A 21,436-nucleotide genomic window follows, 5' to 3' on the forward strand; every position below is an offset into this window, starting at 1 on the left:
ACTTGCGAAGCTCCTTTCGCCGCCTGACATAACATTCCTGGGCGTGACACGGCGAGGAGAGGGACTTCGCAGGTCACGGGGAAATAAAACTCCATCTGCCACAAGCAGTATTTTCAAAGAATAACACACACAACCAAGTGACAGTCATTCGAGGAAAGAAAGGCTGACTTACGATTACAAAAGCTACTAACATAATTCATTAGACTCATATGTCAAAAAGAAAAGATATTTATCTTAGAAGATGCTAAAAAAAAAAAGCCTTTGAATAAAATTCAACATCAACTCCAGACATTTTAAAGTCAAAAAGCTATATTTCTTTAACTTCGTAAAAACTGTATATCCTTCAAATGACAGCAGTGCCTTAACAGGAGAATAGCAGTGCTAGAATGACAAGGCAGGCCTTCAGGTCGTGGGAAAAAAACACCTGCCCCTCATGACTCAGCCCTGGAAGTACTGTCCGATGCAATTAGGCAAAAGCGGAAGAGGAAAAAGGTGGATATCGGAGAGGAAGAGGCGAGAGGATAAATATTTGCGGATGACATGATCTGCCTGGAAAGCCCAAGAGAATCAACGGAAAAACTATCAGAAGCGGGGAGAGAGGTCTAGGAATGAAGCCAGAGGAGAGAATAAATAAGAGAAATCAATATCTTTCTTATGCTCCTGAAAAAAATCCAGTTGGAAAAGAGAATGGATGAAACGATCTCATTAGCACAATACCAACCAGAACAGATACTGTAATACTAGAAATATACTTTTTTTTTTTTTGCTCTTTAGGGCTGTACACACAGCACATGGAAGTTCCCAGGCTAGGCGTCAAATCAGAGCTACAGCTGCCGGCCTACACCACAGCCACGGCAACGCTGGGTCCTGCACCCACTGATGGGGGCCAGGGATCAAACCTGCGTTCTCATGGATGCTTGCCGGGTTCGTCGCCGCTGAGCCACGATGGGAACTCCCTAGAAATGCGCTTATGGATGAAAAGCTTGAGCCCTGATAAAGTGCTGATTGGGTCATGAAGGGGCAAAGGGGACACAGGACCATAAGCTACAACGGACCAAGGGACACGTCTGATGCAAGTCCAGCTCAAATCTCCATGGCAATTCATGACAAAATGATCAGCGTGTTCACCTGGAATAATACATACATAAAATAGACAATATAGAAGAGGAACAAGAGGTCTCTGTTCTGCACTGACCATTGAAATACATAATAAAACTAAACTGGTTAAATGGTGTGGTGTTACTGTGGAAACAGAGTTATGGGAAATCACCGAAAGTTTAGAAATGCAGGCGTGCCCGTCGTGGCTCAGTGGAAGCGAATCTGACCCGGAACCACCATCCCACGAGGTTGCAGGTTTGATCCCTGGCCCTGCTTAGTGGGTTAAGAATCCCCCATTGCTGTGAGCTGTAGTGTAGGCCACAGAATCTGGCATTGCTGTGGCTGTGGTGTAGGCCGGCAGCTACAGCTCCGATTCAACCCCTAGCCTGGGGACCTCCATATGCTGTGGGTGCGGCTCTAAAAAGACAAAAAACAAACAAACAAACAAACAAATAAATAAATACATAGTTCAAAAAAAAAGAAAAGAAATGCAACCGAGTATATTGAGAGACGGTCTACACAAGCAGACAGGGGTCAGACGGTATGTACATAATGAACCCTGACTTACGCCCTGCAGCCACCAGCTCAGGAGCCCAGTCACTCTGCAGCACTCAGCCCCAAGCAGCCTGGACTGGATCAATAATTAAGAGCTTCCCTAATTTTGCCACCATTTCCAATTTAGGGGCAAATTAGAGAAAGCCAGATATGCTCCCCTAGCCAAGCACACAGGACACCCTGCTCCCATCTGGCCCCTTCAGCTTCCCAGGGGAACCCCACAGTCTCACCTTTCCCACCAGAAAGCTCTCCCCCCATCTCCCTGTTTTTGAGATGAGGCCAAACGCAGGTGATACGGCCAGCTCCCCGGCTACAGACAGCAAGCCCCGGCCAGACAGCCTCTGCTCTTTCCATTTGCATGCTCTCTGTTTATTTCCACAGTATCTACAGTTGCAGGGGGCTCTCAAGATCAAGCTGGTGGAAGAGGAACTGAATGTTCAACATCGTTTGGAGACGAATGGCTGACCGCTTGAGAAAAGAGGCTGGTGCTGCCTATCTACGCGTCCAAGACTCACGTGTGAGAGATGCAATTGTAAAACCAGCAGAAGAAAGCACGAGTTGCCCTGCACCACCATCCCACGAGGCGGGCAAGACGGTTGGGGTGTGTTCGCATTCCCGGAAGAGGAGTGAGGTCAGTACGGCGAGTGGCAGAGCCGGGATCTGAACCCAGGCTTGACTGCTAGCTCACAGGGTGGTGGGAGTGGGGAGGACTAGCGAGATGCCACTTTGGGATCGTGGGTAGGGAGGGAAGCCGCTGGCACCCTGCAAGCTGTCAGGCGGATCTGGTCAGCTGGGCTCCTGGGGAGACGGTGCCCAGGGGTGGGGACCCTCCCCTGAGCCGTGTGGCTGGGGCTGCAGCCCCACGGAAGGGGCTTGCTCACCTGTTGGGCTTGTAGCCCAGGCTGTTCAGCATGTGCGCCTGGTCCAGGTCTCGCGGGAAGCCGTGCAGCACCCACCCTCTCTCCACGCAGTCCTGCTGGTCCAGGCGCCGGCCCAGCACTTTCATGATGATGCTGTCGGGAACTGCAGAGAAAGGAGGACCAGGTCACCCTGCCGCCCTGAGCCCTGCTCCCGACCCAGCAGGAAGGGGAGAGAGGATGCCCAGCCTCGGCCCAGTGGCTTCCTGACTTCAGCCTGACTGTGGTTTGAACTGGTGAAGAGGCGGGTTTAGGTGGCCAAGGCTGTGGGTGGCCATCTCCCAGCACCCGCCGTGGTCCCAGCAATGAGCTTTCCCTGACTTTGACAGGATGCAAGCCCAACGGCAGCTGGGCTCGTTCCCAGCCCTCCAGTCACGCGTGGTCATCCCGCCCCGCCAGGGACCAGTTTTTGTGGCACAAGGCTTTTCGCAGAAGCTCACCGGCCCGTGGGAGGCGCGGTTCTCCTCAGCTGGGACAGCGGTGGTGCCCCTGAGGCTCTCTGCTAATTCACGGAGCACACGCACCCCTTCTTCTCTCCCCGCCCAGGGCGCCCCCCCACCTTGGTATTTAGAATCAAATCTCTCCCAAGACGCGCGGCTGTGGTTATGACTAGAGACGGAAATCGAGTCTTATGGAGAAAGATGATGTCGAGAAGCCGCTTGTTTACATTGCTGCAATTGACATTCTCCTGAAATTTCCACCTCTTCTCAGACTCATTAAATGTCCCATGTTGCTAATGTAGTGCGTTCTAGCAATTTGCACTGCATTTCCTCGCTTTGCACTCATTTTTCCAAAGATACTTGGCAAATAGTATCATTGTTTGCTATGAATGTGGAGCCCAGGATGAGCTGGTTTCCGGGAGCGCAGTCGCAGGGCGGCTGGTGGCTTCTCTGAAGATGCCTTCCCCTCCCACCAGCCCTCCTGGGTCAGCCGAGTGGCCCTCATGCCCAGACTGAACCCTTCCCAGAGGCCCCCAGGCTGCCAGCCACGGAACGCCGGGGTGAGAGACTCAGAAAAATCCCTCACGGCCGCTTTCCTCCACGGCCGCCACAGGCCGGGGTACTGCCCTGGGGCCAAAGAACCTCGTGCTAAGGCCTCGGCATTTGCTCCTCCGCGCATCCTTCAGCCTCCCTTCCCCGTCCCTGGGAAGCACAGAGAAGGGTGGGAGATGCAACCTGCCGTGGCTCCCCAGTGCTCCGGGTACAGAGCAGTGCTCTCCCCACGGTCAGCGGGGCCTTGCAGGGTCCCCGTCCTGCCTCCCTCCCGGTGACTCTCCCCCAGCTCCCCCCACCCCCTCCGCCCAGAACGTCCCTCCCCCGTGCCTTGCTGGGGGCAAAGCCCCAGAGGACGGGCCCCTCCTGGGAGGGCTCAGCACCTGACCTCTTCGCTTTCACTTGCCACCCCCGTTACTAACTCTGGCTCATTCCTTGTTCTGTGCTGCCCCTCACAAGAACGAAGGACCATGGCACCTCGGTGTCCCAGGGTTAACACAGGGCCTGGCACACAGCAGGTGCGGAGTGAACAGACAGGAGGCCTCCCCCTTCAAACCTGCAGTGCAATGAACCAAATGTGTTCAAACCAGCTTGACTCGACTTTGGGGAGCTCAGAAGACGAGCAGAGCTGGAGGCACCCACGGATCCGGGCTCTGGTCTCAACCCAGCCCTTAGGTGCCAGCCAACTTCCACTAGGTCGCCCAGCCTCTCCCAGAGTGCCAGGTTCTGTCACCATGGGGTCAACACGACACTCAGTTCCAGACATGTTGGGGACGCCTGGAGACAGAGGCTGGCTGCTCAGCTCAGATCAAATGTATTCTAGGAAACAGCGTTTCAGGGATCCCCTCGCGTTTCCCCCTCAGCCACGGTGCTCTGAGCTGGTTCCTGGGATAAAAGACAGCTGACTTCAAACAAGCTTTGGCAGCTAAAGATGGAGAGATTTAGGAACCTCTGTTCGTAGTCCAGGGGTTGAAAACTTACTCGCTGCCCCCACTCCCGTTTTTTTGTTTTGTTTTTTGTTTTTGGGGGCCCCGCCCAGGGCACGTGGAAGTACCCAGGCCAGGGATGGAACCCAAGCCACAGCCGTGATGACGCCGAGTCCCCAACAGCGAGGCCACCAGGGAGCTCCCCCAGGAGTTGTTTATATTCAGGGCAGAGGCAGGGAGGCTGGAGGGTAGCTGGGGTGTGGGGAGCCGGCCCTGGCCCTGAGATCACCCTGTGAATAAGGAATAGGTCTTCCCTCTGATCCAGGAAGCTTGCGTTTTCCATCAAGAGAAATAAACACAGATTAAAGACAATCTGCTGAGGAGCGTTCCAGATCTACTCCTAGGAATTTGCAGATATTCACCAAACTAAGACGCTAATACGTGAATAAGTCTTTCTCAGCGATTCCTCCAGTGGAGCATTGGGTAGCATCTGCACCGTGTCTAGACACTGGGCTTGACACTGCCATACACGGCAAGCAAGAAGCCCAGGGCCAAGTTCCCGCTGTGGCACCGTGGCTTAAGGATCCTGTGCTGTCCCCGGCCCGGCACAGAAGGTTAAGGATCTGGGGTTGCCACAGCTGTGGCTCAGATTTGATCCCTGGTCTGGGAACTTCCATACATCGTGAAACAGCCATTAAAAAAAAAAAGAAGAAGGGCTTTCCTGTCATGGCTCAGTGGTTAATGAATACGACTAGGAACCATGAGGCTGTGGGTTCGATCCCTGGCCTCACTCAGTGGGTTAAGGATCCGGCACTGCCGTAAGCTGTGGTGTAGGTCGCAGACGTTGGCTTGGATCTGGCGTTGCTGTGGCTCTGGTGTAGACTGGTGACTACAGATCCAATTAGACCCCTAGCCTGGAAACCTCCATATGCCGCAGGTACAGCCCTAGAAAGTTAAAAGTAAATAAATAAATAAATAAATAAATAAAATAAAAAGAAATGAAAAGAAACCATCTTTTGCTGACCCCACAGGCACGGTGCCCTGAGTATCTGAGGGGCGCAACAAGCTTCCAGCAAGGCCCTGGGAGAGGCTGGCCGCAGCACAAAGAACCCTGTGCGCCCTTCTCCCAGGGCCACTTCTGCCCCAACCAGCTCTGAGACTCTAAACTTCAGGCTCTTCATCTGTTAACTGGGAGGGGGAGTGGGCAGGGCTCTGAGTGGCAGGAGGTGGGGTGGGGGCGGGGGCTGGGCTGCAAGAAGATTTGTAAATATGGTTGCTTTTGCAAGAGTTGCTTAGAATAAAACCCAGAAAATTCAACTCTTAGCTCCCCTGGGGTCCTTTCTTTGAGCAAGTGTGAGCTGAGGGCCCTGTGGCCCAGCCGTGGGCGCTCCCTGAACCTCGGGTCCTCCTCCAGGATGCCTGCCTCACTGGGAGCTGCCGGATCCACCCGAGGTCTCTTGAAGGGCTGGGTGGGTGGAACTCCTTTTAAAAATCCACCCAGACCTCCGTCAGATGGCTATGATGAAGCCAGCGGCATGAATCGGGGACCCTCCAACCACAGACGTGAAGTCCAACGAGTGAGCTTGACTCTGGCTGCAGGAGCGTGCGGAGGGCCCCAAATGGCCTTGCCCTTGGGGAGGAGGTCCACTGGGCGGTCCGTCTGCTGACCAGCGATACCCGGGCCCAGTAAGGCCTCAGCTGTCTGGCGGCGAGGACCGGACTAGGCTGACAGCTCCTGACTCTTGCCATGGGTCAGGTCCTGTTTGGAAACCAAGCTGAGCTCCAGGAGGGAGCTCTGAGCCGCTGTGATTCTCAGGCCAACAGCAGGCTGCTCGGCAGGCTCGGAGCCTGGGCCCCCGGCAGGGAAAGGCCTGGAAGGGCATCCTTCTGACCACCCTTAGTCAAAGCTAAGACACCAAGGCCCAGAAAGGTGGTGGCTCCGGTGACCTGTCCACGCCAGGTTCTCTTGAATCTGACTCAAGATCAGGAAATCCGGCCACAGAGAAACACAGAGAGACTTCAGTTTGGGGTTTTGTTTGTTTGTTTTTCCCTGTTACGCTGGCAAAGATTTCTAGAAGGAATTTCCCAGCTGGCATCAAAAGTTAACAGGTACATGCCTTTTGGCCTAGCAGTCATGTTTCTAAGAACTTACACCTAAGATCTGACAGCGCAGGCAGCCAAAGACGTGCACACGAACCCCCGGGGGGCCTAGCGGTTAGGACTCGGCACTTTCGCCCCTGCGGCCCTGGGTTCAATCGCAGTGCAGCCGAAAAAATAAATAAAGCTAAAATAATAAAATAAAGATGTCCACTGCAGTGCTGTTTATACGAGTGACAGTCGGGAACAAACGTGAATGTCCCCAGGAGAGACGGCCGAAATAAAGGCGGGAACGGCTGTGTGACGTGAGCCTTTAAGAACCACTTGTGTCCATGCTGGCTGGACCTCAAGGCGGAAGAAAGCACGGAAACGGCTTGTGTGCTCCGGTCTAAGTTAAATATACGTCGGCAGCCACATGCACACTCCCACTAGACCCACCCCGGGGAGAGGTGGCCCCCGACGCCCCCTGAGTGAGCGCTGCTCCCTCCGGGCTCAGGGCCCTGGAGCGGAGAGAGACACCCAGGTCAACACGGCCTGGCTGGACAGGCCCGAGGACGCGGGCGGCGAAGCTGCGGCTTCGGAGGAGGGCGAGCTCCCAGCTCGGGAAGACGGGGAGCAGGCGGAAGCCAGGACTCCAGGCTTGAGCCCAAACCCGAACAGGCCCCTCCCGGATTAGCGCTCTCCTCGGAGGCGGAGGCGCTGAGCACACTGCGCGGTATCTGTTGAGCGCCTCCACTCCGCCCTCAGCTCTCAACTGGAAAAGCAGGGGTGCCCGTCAGGTCGGGCGCATTGCTACACCCCCGCACCTGGCACTGAGCCCCCATGGCAGGCACTAAGGGGCACTCTCCGAATGGAGGGAGGGATGGACGCAGTCGACCGTCTCCCAAGGACTGTGCTTCCGAGCGCCGAGCCAGGACCCGTGCTGATGGGAAATAACCCAGGGCTCCCTTTTGTCTACACCAAACTACCCATGGATTTAATATCCAGTCAAGAGAACACGGGTTGACATCTGGGACTTGTTTCAAAATAATCCTGTTGGGGCGGGTGTCTCGCAGGTGGATTCTAGGTGCATGGAGGTTGGCCACGAGCACGAGTGGGTTCATCACACTGCTGACGGGTTCCCGCAGGTTCATTATTCTATTCTCTCTACTTCCCTCATGCGGAAGTTCCTGGACCAGGGGTTGAACTCACGCCTCAGCAGCCACCCAAGCCTCTGCAGTGATACGTTGGTTCCTTAACCCACTGTGCCACAAGAGAACGCCTCTCTCTACTTTTTATATATGTTTAAAGGATTCCATTTAAAAGTGGGTTTGAGAGTTCCTGCTGTGGCTCAGCAGGTTGAGAAAGTGACCGGTGTACATGATGACGCAGGTTCGATCCCTGGTCTCAATCACTGGGCTAAGGATCTGGTGTTGCCACAAGCTTCTGCATAGGTCATAGATGCGGTTCGGATCCTGAGTTGCTGGGGCTGTGGTGTAGGCTGGCAGCTGCAGCTCCAATTTGACTCCTAGCCTTGGAACCTATGCCACATGCATAGCTCTTTAAAAAAAAAAAAAAAAAAGTGGGTTTGGGGGGAGTTCCCTGGTGGCCTGGTAGTTAGGATTTGGCGCTTTAAACGCTGTGTTCGACCCTGGGAACTGAGATCCCACATTAAATCACTGCAGGCCTCGGCCTCGGCCTCAGCCAAAAAAAAAAGGGCGGGGGTTTGTTCAAAGGAAAGATTTTTAAAAGGAGGTTGAAATGACCATCGTGAGAGGCCCTTGCAAAGGGACAAAGGATGAAATCTCCCTGGGAGGCTACACCCCCAGAAGGGGCCCTCACTTCGGGGGGGCTGTGGTGCTGGATTGAGCCCTTGCCCTCTGTAGCTCCGCTCTGGACCCTGAAGCACTGCTCAGGAGCCTGGCATCACGGCAGGTATTTTCGCAGGTCTGCCCTTCCTGGGCGATCCTGGGGAAGTGGCTCAGACCCTCACACCAGGCCCTTAACCATTCTAGGTCTCAGTCAAGGTTGAGTATCGGTCACTGGGGCTCCCGGGGCTTCGGAAAGAGAGGGCTGCCAGGCCAGGGCGCCTCCCCTGCAGGGCGGGGCTGCACTCCTGCCTCGGAGGGTGGGAAACAAGGACGGACCCCTCCGGACGCAGCCTCCAGGGCCAGGGACCTTGCCGGCAGCGGCGCGCAGGCCCCATCTCCTGTACCAGGTTTTCTGCTCTGCGCCTTGCAGGGCTGCTGCCTCGCCCACCCCCACCGCAGACCCACGGTTCCAGCCCCACGCGGTCTGACCAGCCGGTTCAGCAACTGCGCCGCCTTTGGGAACAGATCTCGCTGGCTGTGTTCTTCCAGAAGTTTCCGTCTCCTTGATAGTGCCGTCCTTCACCCTTCATCCTCCGCTCAGACAGCGACTTCCAGCCCGGTCGCAAGTCCCTCTCCATTGAGTCGGGTGCCTCGGGCCTGATTTCTGGGCTTGACAGTTAACATCTTACCCTGAGTAGAAGCTACCGCCAGCGGCTACCTCCCCGGAATGTCCTGCCAACCCTAAATTTAGCAAAGTGCAAACTATAAATATCCCATTATTTCATAAGGCCACACCGTATGGTTTCAGGTTTGGGTTTTTTTTTTTTCCTTCTGAAAAATCTTCCATCAAAGACAGCAGTTTTCACCCGGACTTCGAGGTTATTAAAATCTCAACCCATTTGCTCCCTGCCAGCCGGTGTGCTCGGCACAGGGGCTGACGGGGAGCCATGGTCATGGGCGAGAGGCTCCCAGGCCCCACAGGGATCCCACTGGGTCCCCCACTGACCCCACCCAGGACACGTGCCCCCGCCCTTGGTCCTGAAAGGGAGCCGTTTCTGCTCAGAGGCCCGGGCCCCAGGTCAAGCTCCCTGCTGCATGGCAGTCCCGCAGCGGGGACAGGAGATGGTACCAGCGTGAATCGGGCCACCGTGAGTAACTGGACAGGACTGTCCTCCCGGGCTGCAGGTCTGACATCCTCCGTCAAGTCCAGCCCAGAGAGCCGGCCAGCGGGCGTCAGGGAGGCCGGGGAGAGCAGTGCCGGCAGAGACGGGCCTCCGGAGACCGAACAGAAGGGACTCCCTCAGACCCCTTCCCGCCGCACCACGTGGCCGCCTGCTGTCCCCACGGCTGCATCCCCGCCAGCGCTCCTGCCCCAGGGCCCAGCTGGGGGAGGAAGGGCCTGAGGGCGCTGAGGCCACGGAGGCCGGAGGCCGAGGGAGCTGCCCGCCCCCACCCCGGGCTAGGCCGGAAAGTGGAGGAAGGAAATAGCTCCCTCAGCTGGTGCTTAAGGGTAAAAAAGACCTGAGGTTGATTGACGCACCCAGGAAAAGCCACTTAACCCACCCACCACCCCGGGCAGATAAGAAAGCAGGGTCTCTCACCACACACCTGACACACACACACACACACACACACACTCAGGCACTCACCTATACCGCCTCTACGCATCCTGACAGGACACTTTACACACCCACACGCACACTCCACCTACCCCCGCTGCACACAACACAGCACAGATACACACACACACACACAGACACACAGACACGCACAGCCTGAACTGCCCCTGCAACGTCTTTCCCTCCTCGAGGCCCCATTTGAAATCCACTAAAGGGGACATGTGGCACCTGTCAGGTTCCTGGGAGACCCAGCACGCTCTCCTCTTCCCGAGTCCTAACGTCTCAGCACAGCCCCTGGGTCCCACGCCCTCCCGGGCCAGCCCAGTGGGGGAGTCTTGGAAAGAGCAGCGTTGTGGAGGAGGAAGAGGGGTGCTTTTGGTTTTGCTTGTTACTTCCATTTTATTTGCTTGAAAGAAATGGAGCTCCCCTGACCCTAGACCCCTTCCCCAGGTTGCTGGGGGCTTGGCCAGGGTACGGGTTGGGCTCTTTGGGGCCCAGACCGTCATCCAGTGAAAGCTAAACTCTGCAATTTCTGGGAGACTCTCCAGGTGATGTGACTCCTGGCAGCTGTGGCCCGCAAGCCCTCCTCGAAGCCGTACCCAGAGATCAGGAGTATCTTGGAAGGACCTGCAGCACCAGCAGGGTCAGCTCCCTGGGCCAGGTGTTAGTGATGCTGTTTGTTTGTTATTTACTGCCACCTGCTGGCCAGTCATGGATCCTGCGCCCCAAGTGAGCACTTAAAATGATAAACAGATTTCTAAAACCCACACAGGATGAGAACGAGGAGAAAGGAGACTCCGTCGCACTCCGCAATTCTTCGGCGGGGAGCAAGGTCGCCTCCTTTGTAACTCAAGTCACTTGCCCCAGTGACTGGTGACAAACTCAAGTCACCAGCCCCCATCTTGGCCGGCGGGTGCTTCCCAGACACAAGAGGGAATGGTGTCTTCTAAGACTTCTTTAGATCCCAAAGTCTATATCCTAACAACTCCATTGCTTAAGAGCAACATTTAAATCTGTTTGGCAGACAGTGGTGCCAGGAAATAACAATTTTTTAATACTGGCTCTTTTTCCAAGAAAAGTACATTAGGTCTGGGGCGTGTGCCACTCAGGAGGGTGTTCTGGGCTGCGTGTTCCTACGCTCCCTCTCCGTTACTTCCCATCACTCCCCTCTCTGCCTCGTCCACGTCCACGTCCACAGAGCCAAAGGCAAAGACTCAGTGCCCACGCCGCTGACCTGCTGCAGCCGGCAGGCAGCTCCCCAGCAGCAGGCCCCCTGGCTTGGCAGGCAAATGAGAAAAAAATGACCATTTAATAACAGACATTCTTCAAGGACCTACTGTAGCACAGGGAAATCTACTCAATATCTGTAATAACCTATATGGGAAAAAAGAATGGATATATGTATATGCCTCACTGAATTGTTTTGCTGTACACCTGAAACTGATAAAACATTGTGAGTCAACTATACTCCAATGAAATTGTTTAAAAATAAAAATTGAGGAGTTCCCGTCATGGCGCAGCGGAAACGAATCCGACTGGGAACCATGAGGTTGCGGGTTCGATCCCTGACCTCACTCAGTGGGTTAAGGATCCGGCGTTGCCGTGAGCTGTGGTGTAGGCCACAGACGTGGCTTGGATATCTGGCGTTGCTGTGGCTCTGGCATAGGCTGGCAGCTATAGCTCTAATTAGACCCCTCGCCTGGGAACCTCCATGTGCTGAGAGTGTGGCCCTAAAAAGACAAAAGACAAAAAATTAAAAAAATAAAAATTGAAAACCTTCTCTAAACAAACCGTGCTGAGACTTTTAGTAAAAATGCTCACTTAGACATACCATGTCTATGGATTAGATAATTAGGGGTTTGGGTGTGGTTTATGGACAAACCCACAGCACACGGAAGTTCCTGGGCCAGGGACTGAGTCCGCGCCACAGCTACGGCAATGCTGGATCCTTTTACCCACTGTGCCAGGTTGGGGATTGAACCCATGACTCCGAAATGACTATTGCAGTTGGATTCCCAGACCACTGTGCCACAGCGGGAACACCTAATCATTTGATAATCAGTAACTCTTATCTTTTTATTGGCCATGCCCGAGGCATGCAGAAGTTCCCAGCACCAGGGATTGCACCCGAGCCACAGCAGTGACAATACCAGGTCCTTAACCCACAGAGCCACTAGGAAACTCCGGTCATTCTTATCTTAAAACACGTTTTTACATCTTTCGGTGGAAAATCGGAAGAGGTCAGCTGTCAGTATGTGGACTGGACAGTTGTAAAGGGCAGCATATTAACGTTAACTGCAGATCACAGAGTTTAAGGAACCTGGTTTTCCTTCCATCTGAATGAAGTCAGGGCTCAGAACCAGCCACCTCCTCGACACTTCAGTGAGCAGGCCGCTGCTCATGTGATCTGTGAGCAGAAACTCCGCACCTACCGGGAAACCAGGAAACAAGTAGGAGCCCGGGCTTCTGGGAAAAAGACACGCTGGCATGTTTATTTAATAACCACGTGCGCTGCGGCACCTGCCGTGGGCTGGGCTCTGCCCTGAACATGTATCTGTGCTAATACACATGTTAATTCGTGTACTCTTCATAACAAGCCCGTTTTCTTTGATTCATTGATTTGACAGCCGCACCTGCAGCATATGCAAGTTCCCAGGCGAGGGGTCAAATCAGAGCTGCAGCTGCCACCCTACACGGCAGCTTGCAGCCACGCGGGATCCTTAAGCCACTGAGTGAGGCCAGGGATCAAACCTGCATCCTCACGGATACTTCACCCACTGAGCCACAGTGGGAACTCCATCCACAACCCCATTTTAGAGATTAGGAAACTGAGGCACATGGAGAGAGAGTGAGTAATTTGCCCAAGGCCACATACTAACAGGTCACGGAGCCCAGAATTAAACCCAGGCCATCTGGCTCCAGGGCCACCTGCCCCATCTCGGCTCTCTGCCCACCTTTCAGGGGAAGAAGCAGAACCCTGCCCTCCACTCTGCACCCCCCTCACAGTGTCACCTTACCTTCCAGCTGGGGTTTCCTCCTCTTTAAGAGAGAACCGGCGAGTTCCCTGGTAGCCCAGTGGTTAAGGACTTGGCGTTGTCACTGCTATGGCTGGGTTCAGTGCTGTGGCTGTATATTGCGAGTCTGATCCCCGGCCTGGGAACTTTCACATACTGCGAGTGTGCCCCCCCCAACAAAAGAGAATTGGACTCTGAGGTCTCTGAGCTCCCAGCAAGCCCCTCCAAGGCCCGTCTGAGGTCAGGCCAGCTCCCAGGCCCTATGAGGCCGCTACAAGCACCCCCACCCCATCACAGGACACGGCCAATCCTGAACAAAACTGGACCTTAACTCAGACCTTCCCCGGGGTGGTGATTAGAGGTGGGCTCTAACCCTGCCCCCTTGAATCCAGGTTGGTGTCATCGACCAGCCTGGGGAACAGATCGGGGGAAGCTCATTCTGGGACGGCTGAGGCCGGGTCAGAAGAAGGCTCACGGCTGGCCCCATCCCCCACCCGAGCCCCACAGCCGCCCTTGGCCTCCTTGAGCCCCTTGTTCAGGCAGGGGGGCAGGGGGAGCCGGCCACTGCCTAAGGGGGCTGACCGACCCGAGGCTGCGCTGCTAGCCACGTGGAGAGGCTGCTCGCGGGAGAGGCCTGCCCAGCCCCAAGCACCTCACCCGCCCAGGCACCAGGCCTGGAAGTGAGGAATCTCACGCCAGCACATGCGACAGGGAGATGACACCAGAACAGTGAGCCAGCCGTGCCAAATAAGGCCCAGGTCTGCACAGGGTCAAGCCCTCCCTGCCAGCCCTGCCTGAAACCCTGACCCACGGAGCCAGGAGCATAAGGAAACAGCCGTCATTTTATGCCATGACAGGGAAAGGCAGTAGCCACAGAAAACTGGAGCACCAGAGGCAGAGCAAACCAGGCTTCTGCCCGTTCCGGGGCCACAGGCACCAGGCATCCACAGCTGGCATCAGTCACAACCAGAGAGTAAGTTACCGCAGAACCCACGTGTGAAACATGCGGTCCGCACCCGTTCCGGGGCCACAGGGACCAGGCATCCCCAGCTGGCATCAGTCACAACCAGAGAGTAAGGTCCGCAGAACCCGCGTGTGAAACATGCGGTCCACACCGTCCTGCCACCATCACGTCTACACCGAGACCACAGGGACAACGACTGTCACTATTAATAATGCTGAGCATCCAGTAAGGGGCCTCTCTCGGGCCCTGCCCTGCGCTCAACGTTGCACAGACATGTGCACTCCGAGTCCTACAGACCATGACCTGGGAACCGTGAAAAGCTCACGTCGTAGACAAGGACACCCTAGTTCCAGGAGGCCGGGCGGCTTGCCCCGGGCCACACGGCTGGGCAGTGGCAGTAACTGAGCTGGAAGCAAGGGTGGTTCCACAGCCCAAAGCTGCAGCCGCTCCTTGCCTGCCTAGGACCCACCCTTGCTGGCCGCCTCCCTAGAAGCCCGACAGACGGCAGGTGACTTCTGTTGCCTGTTTCTTTGGGACCAATGCGGTCTCACCTGTAGAGAAATGCGGGCAGCAGAGGGAAACTGCTGTTGGGCCCCGACGCCAGGGGGCAGGCCTGCCAGGTACTGCCACACTGCACTGTCCTGGGCGGTTGCTGTCTGCTCGCTCCTTCGTGCCTTCCTTCCCAAATGTTAGCGGGGCTCCTACTGCAAGCCGCGTGGCGATGAGGGCCAGGGAGCAGATAGGTGGCAGTGCAGTGTGAGGTGCTGGGAGGGCAGCTGCAGGGTAGTGGGGTGTGTCCCAGAGGACGGCCGTCCTAACTCCCTGCCACCCCGCCATGGCCAAGGTCGCAGTGGGGTAGATGCAGAGCCGAGGCTCTCGAGAGTGAGGCGGAGAAAGGCTTCTGCTCCCTTCCACCTGTCCTGGGTCCCAGATGGAGCCGGGGAGGGGCGGGCATGGACCTCTCGCCTCCGTGTCCCCCATCCCACCTGCCTCCTCTACCCCGGCCCCCTTCTGGCTCAGAGCAGGTACTCAGGGCAGAGCTGAAGGGCGTGGGCCCCGCGCCTTCCTTCCTTCACAGTCACTTCTGTGCCTCGGTCACTTCCGTGCCACGTTCTCCCCGCCCCTTGGGGGAGCCTCACGCTGCCTTCTACTGACAGTCTCACGTCCCTGGCCTGTTTTGGGAAGGAGGCGACTGTCTGAGGGGCAGGGGCGCAGAAGGTCATGCAGGGCAAGCCCTCCCTGCCAGCCCTGCCTGAAACCCTGACCCACGAAGCCAGGAGCATAAGGAAACAGCCGTCCACACTCCCTGAGGGCATTCGGTGGGTGGGGGGGCTTCAAGCTGCTGCCGCCTCGGGGGTAGGAAGGAGGGGGCTGCCCAGACCCCCAAGCCAGGACACCGCCTCGCTGGAGGAGAAGCTGGGGCCTCCGGGTCTGGCCTGTCACAGACGATTTCACAGCCGAGTGGGCTGGAAGCCACCAGGGCCGCCGCGGAGGGAAAGGCTTCCTGAAGCTCCGGTCAGTGAGAAGGACTCCAGGCCCTCGGGGCTCCCCTTTCTTTTTGTGATCGGGACACCTGACACACAGGGAGCCCCTCCGAGCACGCAGGGCAGCAGGAGCATCTGTGCCGCCCCTCTCTCTGGTGACACCGCAACAGTAGACGAGCCCCCGTCTCTGACGACACCACGACACTAGATGAGCCCCCATCTCTGGTGGAACCACGACACTAGACAAGCCCCCATCTCTGGTGACACCATGACACTAAATGAGCCCCCGTCTCTGGTGACACGACGACACTAGACAAGCCCCCATCTCTGACAACACCACGACAGTAGACAAGCCCCCGTCTCTGGTGACACCACGACAGTAGACAAGCCCCCGTCTCTGGTGACACCATGACACTAAATGAGCCCCCGTCTCTGGTGACACCACGACAGTAGACAAGCCCCCGTCTCTGGTGACACCATGACACTAGGCAAGCCCCTCTCTGGTGACAGTAGACAAGCCCCATCTCTGGTGACACCACGACACCAGACAAGCCCCCTTCTCTGGTGACACCACGACAGTAGACAAGCCCCCGTCTCTGGTGACACCATGACACTAAATGAGCCCCCGTCTCTGGTGACACCACGACAGTAGACAAGCCCCCGTCTCTGGTGACACCATGACATTGGACAAGCCCTGCTCTCTGGTGACACTAGACAAGCCCCGTCTCTGGAGGAGAGGAGCATCTCACCACACAGACGCACGAGTGAATGACAGCCCCTCGCCACCTCAGCCCCACTGCTCTGCCCTCTGGACGAAAAGCTCTGCACGCCTTTGGCCACAGACCTTTGGACGGCGCTCCAGCAAAGCATCATTTTAATCACGTGGAGAGACGTCGTGTACTTTTGCAATGGAGTCTAGTTTTGAAAAATTCAGAGCTGAGCCCTCCAGGGGTGCAAACCTGTTGATAAACGGCGCTGACCCCCTTTCTACAGCTGTCCTCATTAAGAGACCCCCAGCCCGCAGAACGCACCCCCACTTTGCGACCCGCTGCTCTGCAGGGGCGTCTCAGCAGAAAGACTCCTACCTAGTTTCCATAAGGAGATCTTTGTAGTGATCCCAGCGGAACAGTCCAAAGTTTGACTTGAAGAAAGGAGCTACTTCAAAAGCATTGTCAGGCGGAGGTGAGGGTTCCTTCAAAATGCATAAATTACAGGGCTGTCCATTAATCAACCTCTGGGCAGCCGGTCAGTGGGGGTTCTGGGTGGGGGCACCAAAGGGACACGTAGGGACACAGCCGGCGGCAGGGGGGGCGGTGAAGTGAATAAAATACACATTGACGAAGAGAGCAAATTAATGCGTTTCTTATTGCTTAGACCGTGTGTGTGTGTGTGTGTGTGTGTGTGTGTGTGTGTGTGTGTGTGTGTGTGTGTAGAAAAATGAAAGAAAAACGTAGAGTTTTTTCAATAATAAAAAGGGAGTTGCACTGCGGGGCCCCTAAAGCTTGTGAAAAATTAAACTCGACGGATTCAAACTGTCCTATTTCCACTTCAAAAGAGAAGAGGCACTGAGCTCTTCCCAACTTAGCTTCAAACGCCCAGCACCCTAGAAAGTTTCTTTAAAAAAATAAAGGCTCCTGTTCCCCCAAGCACTGCACCGGTTACTGTACCCACCGCCTCTCCCTCTTCTAATTATACCCCTGTGAGTCTATTAATCAACTGGTAAATTATTTAGAGAGTCCTGCGCCGTCTTCAGCTGGTACAAACACACCACATGCAAAGACGTGCTGGAAACGGGCAGAGGTCCCTCGGGGTCGCCCCTCTGCGGTAAAAGACAGCTTGCAGCTCACCGAGGCTGCGCGGTTAAAACTAGAAACAGCCTTCCGCTCACCTCCTCAGATGGGAAGGTTTACTTTGTCTTTCAACTCAGCAACTCTGCAAGTTTTTAACAAAAGAGAAAAGCAGGTGTATTGTCGACTCTTTCGTGTGCATTTAGTGATGAGAATATTAATTCCCCCTTAAAAAAAAAAAAAAAAAAAAAAAGGCAGCACTTGGGCTGAGCTCTGATCCAGGCCTCCTGGGGTGTGGACTCGCAGAAAGCTCTCGAAAATTCTCGTAATCATGCCAATTTGGGGCTGGCTTGGCTTGTTTGTCTTCCGGTAGTGGCGCTGGCTATGGGTGAGTCTCATTACCGGAAAGGGTGCAAATTAGAGGCTTGAATCGCCCGCAAATCTTTCGCCTCTTCTCAGGTTCTATTAGGCCATGAGGGACCTTCGCCAGACAGAAATATTGAGGACAAACGGGGTCGGGAGGGGCACAGGCTACGCCGGCAATGATTTGCCTTCCAGCTGCCTTTTCAACTTGCCGGGACTTCTGCTTTTAGGGGGAACTGATTAAACTGATTACACCAATTAAGTGGCTTCTCCTCACCTGAAACTATTCGTCTGGCGTGTCCATCTAGGTACTGGGGCCGTCTTTGAATGGCTGCTCTGGCTGCGGGGGGCAGGGGGGTGCTGGCGGGGGCGGGGGCTGGTCACAGAGGCGAGGAGAGTTAGGAGCTGCTTGCACCCCGGCCAACAAGCCAGGTGGGCTGGTGCTGGAGCACGCAGGTGTCCCTTCCATTCCTGGAGTGACAGGTGACGGGGAACCCCCATCCCAGGACCCGCCCTCGCTGGTGGTCCCCAACCGGACGATTGCAGCAGGTACGGAGCATGCGTGGACAGGTCTGCACAGACTTCTCTCACACTTAGTGCAAAGACTTAAACCAATGAAGACAAGAGGCACCTTCGGCTGTTTTAACATCTTCCCCGCGTGGCCCAGCTCCAGGGAAAGCACGAGCAACATTCAAGAACAGAAACAACTGCCAGAGTCAGTAGAAGGCAGCCTTTCTGAACCAAAGAGACAGTGGCGTATCACTAATGAGGCCCAGCAATCTGGAATTAGGTTCTATCTACTGCCAACAAGCACCGCAACGTTCGGCTGAAATTCCTGGGAGAAGGGCTGAAAATGGAGCAATGCAGCCCTGCTTCTGCTGGGTGAGTCGAGGCCGAAGTGAAAACTGGGGAACAAGACCTCCTGGTGGGCCAAGGCAGAGGCCGCCATCCTGGGGACGCTCCGGGCCTGGGACTAGAACAGCTCACCTGCTCTAAGGCTCTCTGGTAGGAGTGAAGCCCAGAGAAGAATCCGGGCATATCACTTTTTTTTTTTTTTTTTTTTTTTTTGGTCTTTATAGGGCCAAACTTGTGGCATATGGAAGTTGCCAGGCTAGGGTCCCAGTGGGAGCTGCACCTGCTGGCCTACACCACAGCCACAGCAACGCAGGATCCGAGCCGCGCCTGTGATCAACACTACAGCTCACGGCACTGCCAGACCCTTAACCAACTGAGAGAGGCCAGGGATCGAACCTGTGTCCTCTCGGACACCAGTTGGGTTTGTTACTGCCGAGCCGCGACGGGAACTCCCCGAGCACATCCCTTGGAGGTCGTGGCCACGGTGAGCCACTGACGACTTAAGCAGAGAATGGAACTCTAGCCGCCCCTTTGCCTGACCTCGGGGAGAAAAGAGCAGCAGCACCGGCCACCCGCGTTTAAGTGCTCTATGAGCAGCTGAGAAGCTGCTTTTCCAAAAGCCCAGAAAGGTTTTCACTTGTTTTGTAAGACGGGAGCTTCCGGGCGGCCAAGCCTGCATGACGGGCGCTGCTCTTCGACTGCCGTGGGGGTGGCTGTGCGGAGCCCTGGGGAATAAATTTGCTCTGCTCAGCGCAGCTCGAATTGGAATGAGTTTAGGAGGTCAGACCCATACATCTCAAAATCCAGAGCAGAGAATAAGTATCTCCCAGGCCTCTGTCCACAGGGCCGCCGAGGGCCCGGGATCAGGAGATTTAGGACGAGCTGAGACGGGGCCCTGGAGGCCGCTGCCCAGTATGCATGGAAAGATGTGAAAGCCACGCGGTTATTAATTCTCCGCTGATCTGAGAGGCGGAGGTGTTGACAGCACCTGTGAGGACAAACAAGAACGTAACTAAGCCTGCAGAGGTCACGGCTGGAACACCGATCAGGAGGCCCCGCAGGGCATATGAGAAAGTGGCTCCGTGCGGGCAAAGCCGACTTCTGGATCTTCCTCCAGCTGCTGGCAGCGGCCATGACTGTGAGGGTGGCCGGACTGCACGGCCACGACCAAGCTGCCCGTCCCCAGGGCTTGCAGCTTGGAGGCTGGTGGGGAGAGGCAGGAAGCCAGCAGCCAGGAGCACCGGCGGAGTCCCGGCGGGGAGGAAGGCCCGCCCGCAGAGGGGCCCTGCCGCGCTCTGGGGTGTGACCGGGGCAGGGGAGGGGGAGTTCTACACCAGGTGGGCTACAGGACAGAATGTTCTGGCGGTGACAGCTGCCAGCTCTGAGCTGCTGGGGCTCTGCCCCAGGGGATGAGGGCTCTTGTGTCCTTTCAAGAATCTCTGCTCCTTTAGCTGAGCTCCCTGAACTTTGTAGGGTTTCTGGAACCTTCTGGATTTCTCTGAGAAAGCACAGGAGGGGCTCCCAGGAAGGCTGGCACCCAGCAGGCACATCGGAAGCCCACCCAGGGCCTGGGGGGGGGATCTGAGTCGCTTCCACGGCCCCCTGGGGGGAGGGGCAGCCACAGCTCCTCTCCCAGAAGTTCTGCCAACGGTGGAAGGTGATGGTGGGAGCTTCTGCAGTGGTGCAGTGGTTAATGAATCCGACTAGGAACCATGAGGTTGCGGGTTCGATCCCCGGCCTTGTTCAGTGGGTTAAGGATCCAGCGTTGCCGTGAGCTGTGGTGTAGGTCGCAGATGCGTCTCGGATGCCAAGTTGCTATGGCTCTGGCGTAGGCTGGGGTCTACAGCCCCGATTAGACCCCCTAGTCTGGGAACCTCCACATGCCGCAGGAAGCAGCCCTAGAAAAGGGAAAAGAGAGAGAGAGAGTGATGGTGGATGAGCGAGCTCTCTGGTTCAGGGGCAGCATGGTCCAGGGTGGTGTGGGAGCGTGAGCTCCCCCTGCCCCTGCCTCTCTCCCGCACAGACAGGGGTCACCCGTGGGACTGGCCATGTCCCTCCGGCTCCCACCCTCTAGGTGGCGGGCCCTCGCCCTCAGTGCGGCCGCATTCCCTCCCACTTCCACCTCCACCCAGTCGGGCTCTTCCTGGGGACGCCTGGGCCGGTCTCCCCAGCCCCACTTTCGGGGGGTGGCTCTTTATGGTGAAGTGCCACCTCTGCCTCCCACCTGGCTTGTCCCCGGGCCTGGACCGAGGGGGAGGTGGGGGGCATTCAGGAAGCCTGACTGTGCCCTCCGAGCCAGGCCACCTTCTCCGTCCAATACCCCCGGAGACCCTGGGTCTGTCTCCTGAGGAGTTCCAAGCTCAGGCTGGGTGAGGCTGATTCCCTGCCAGAAACCCAGACACCAGCAGTGCCGGATTCCAGAAGATTCCGGAAGGGGCGTGGGGCTGTGGTAACTACGCAGAGCTTCCGTGCTCAGTCTGACCTTCCTTTCAAAGCTGACTTCGGTGGAGAATCATTTAAATTTTCTTCCTGTCTCCCCTGGCGGCGAGGCGGCTTGGCCAGACCTGGGGGGTTCGGCGCTCTTCCTCCGCCAGCCGAGGCTTTGGTTTTCTCGGCAGTGGCTCCGCAGCCACTAATGAGGCCTGTTAGTGGGGATGAATGTAAATGAATGCTTTGTTGTCCCCGCGAGCTCAGGATTAGCGCAGTGACAGAATTTATTGCTTCCGTGAGGAAGATGTGACACGGGTGCTGTGTCTTTCACTGTACAGGACGTGCAGGTGCAGAGCGACGCCGTCTAAGTGAACAGAGGTTAGAGAGGAGAAAACTTAGCACAAAGCACTGACGACCGAGGCTACCGGCGGCGCCTGGCTCCCTTTACAGGAAATCGGGGATTACGCACTGTCTCCTCTGTAGGCACCGAAACACCAAAACAGAAAAGCAGCAGCTCTGCCTCTTGACCACCAGTGAAAAAGACA

The 21,436-nt window shown here is 56.2% G+C and overlaps 1 protein-coding gene across 12 annotated transcripts in view; it reads right to left on the minus strand.

Moving 5' to 3' along the window:
* AK8 (adenylate kinase 8) overlaps window positions 1–21,436 on the minus strand; it is a 128,047-nt gene that overhangs the window by 50,139 nt on the left and 56,472 nt on the right. For 10 of the 12 annotated variants that reach the window (XM_085000224.1, XM_085000216.1, XM_021070832.2 and 7 more), the window contains one exon: window positions 2,535–2,676. The exons of 1 other annotated variant lie outside the window; for it this stretch is intronic. In XM_085000224.1, coding sequence (XP_084856350.1) covers window positions 2,535–2,676 — 142 coding nt within the window. Of the gene's footprint in view, window positions 1–2,202; window positions 2,423–2,534; window positions 2,677–21,436 lie in introns of those variants that run through there. One more of the 12 variants, XM_085000239.1, reaches the window with a different exon arrangement.

This window comes from Sus scrofa, chromosome 1 (genome assembly GCF_054392235.1).
Source record: "Sus scrofa isolate SSC_HxYL_T2T_F1_AM1 chromosome 1, Sscrofa_HxYL_maternal_Yorkshire_Landrace_v2.0, whole genome shotgun sequence".
NCBI lineage: Eukaryota > Metazoa > Chordata > Mammalia > Artiodactyla > Suidae > Sus > Sus scrofa.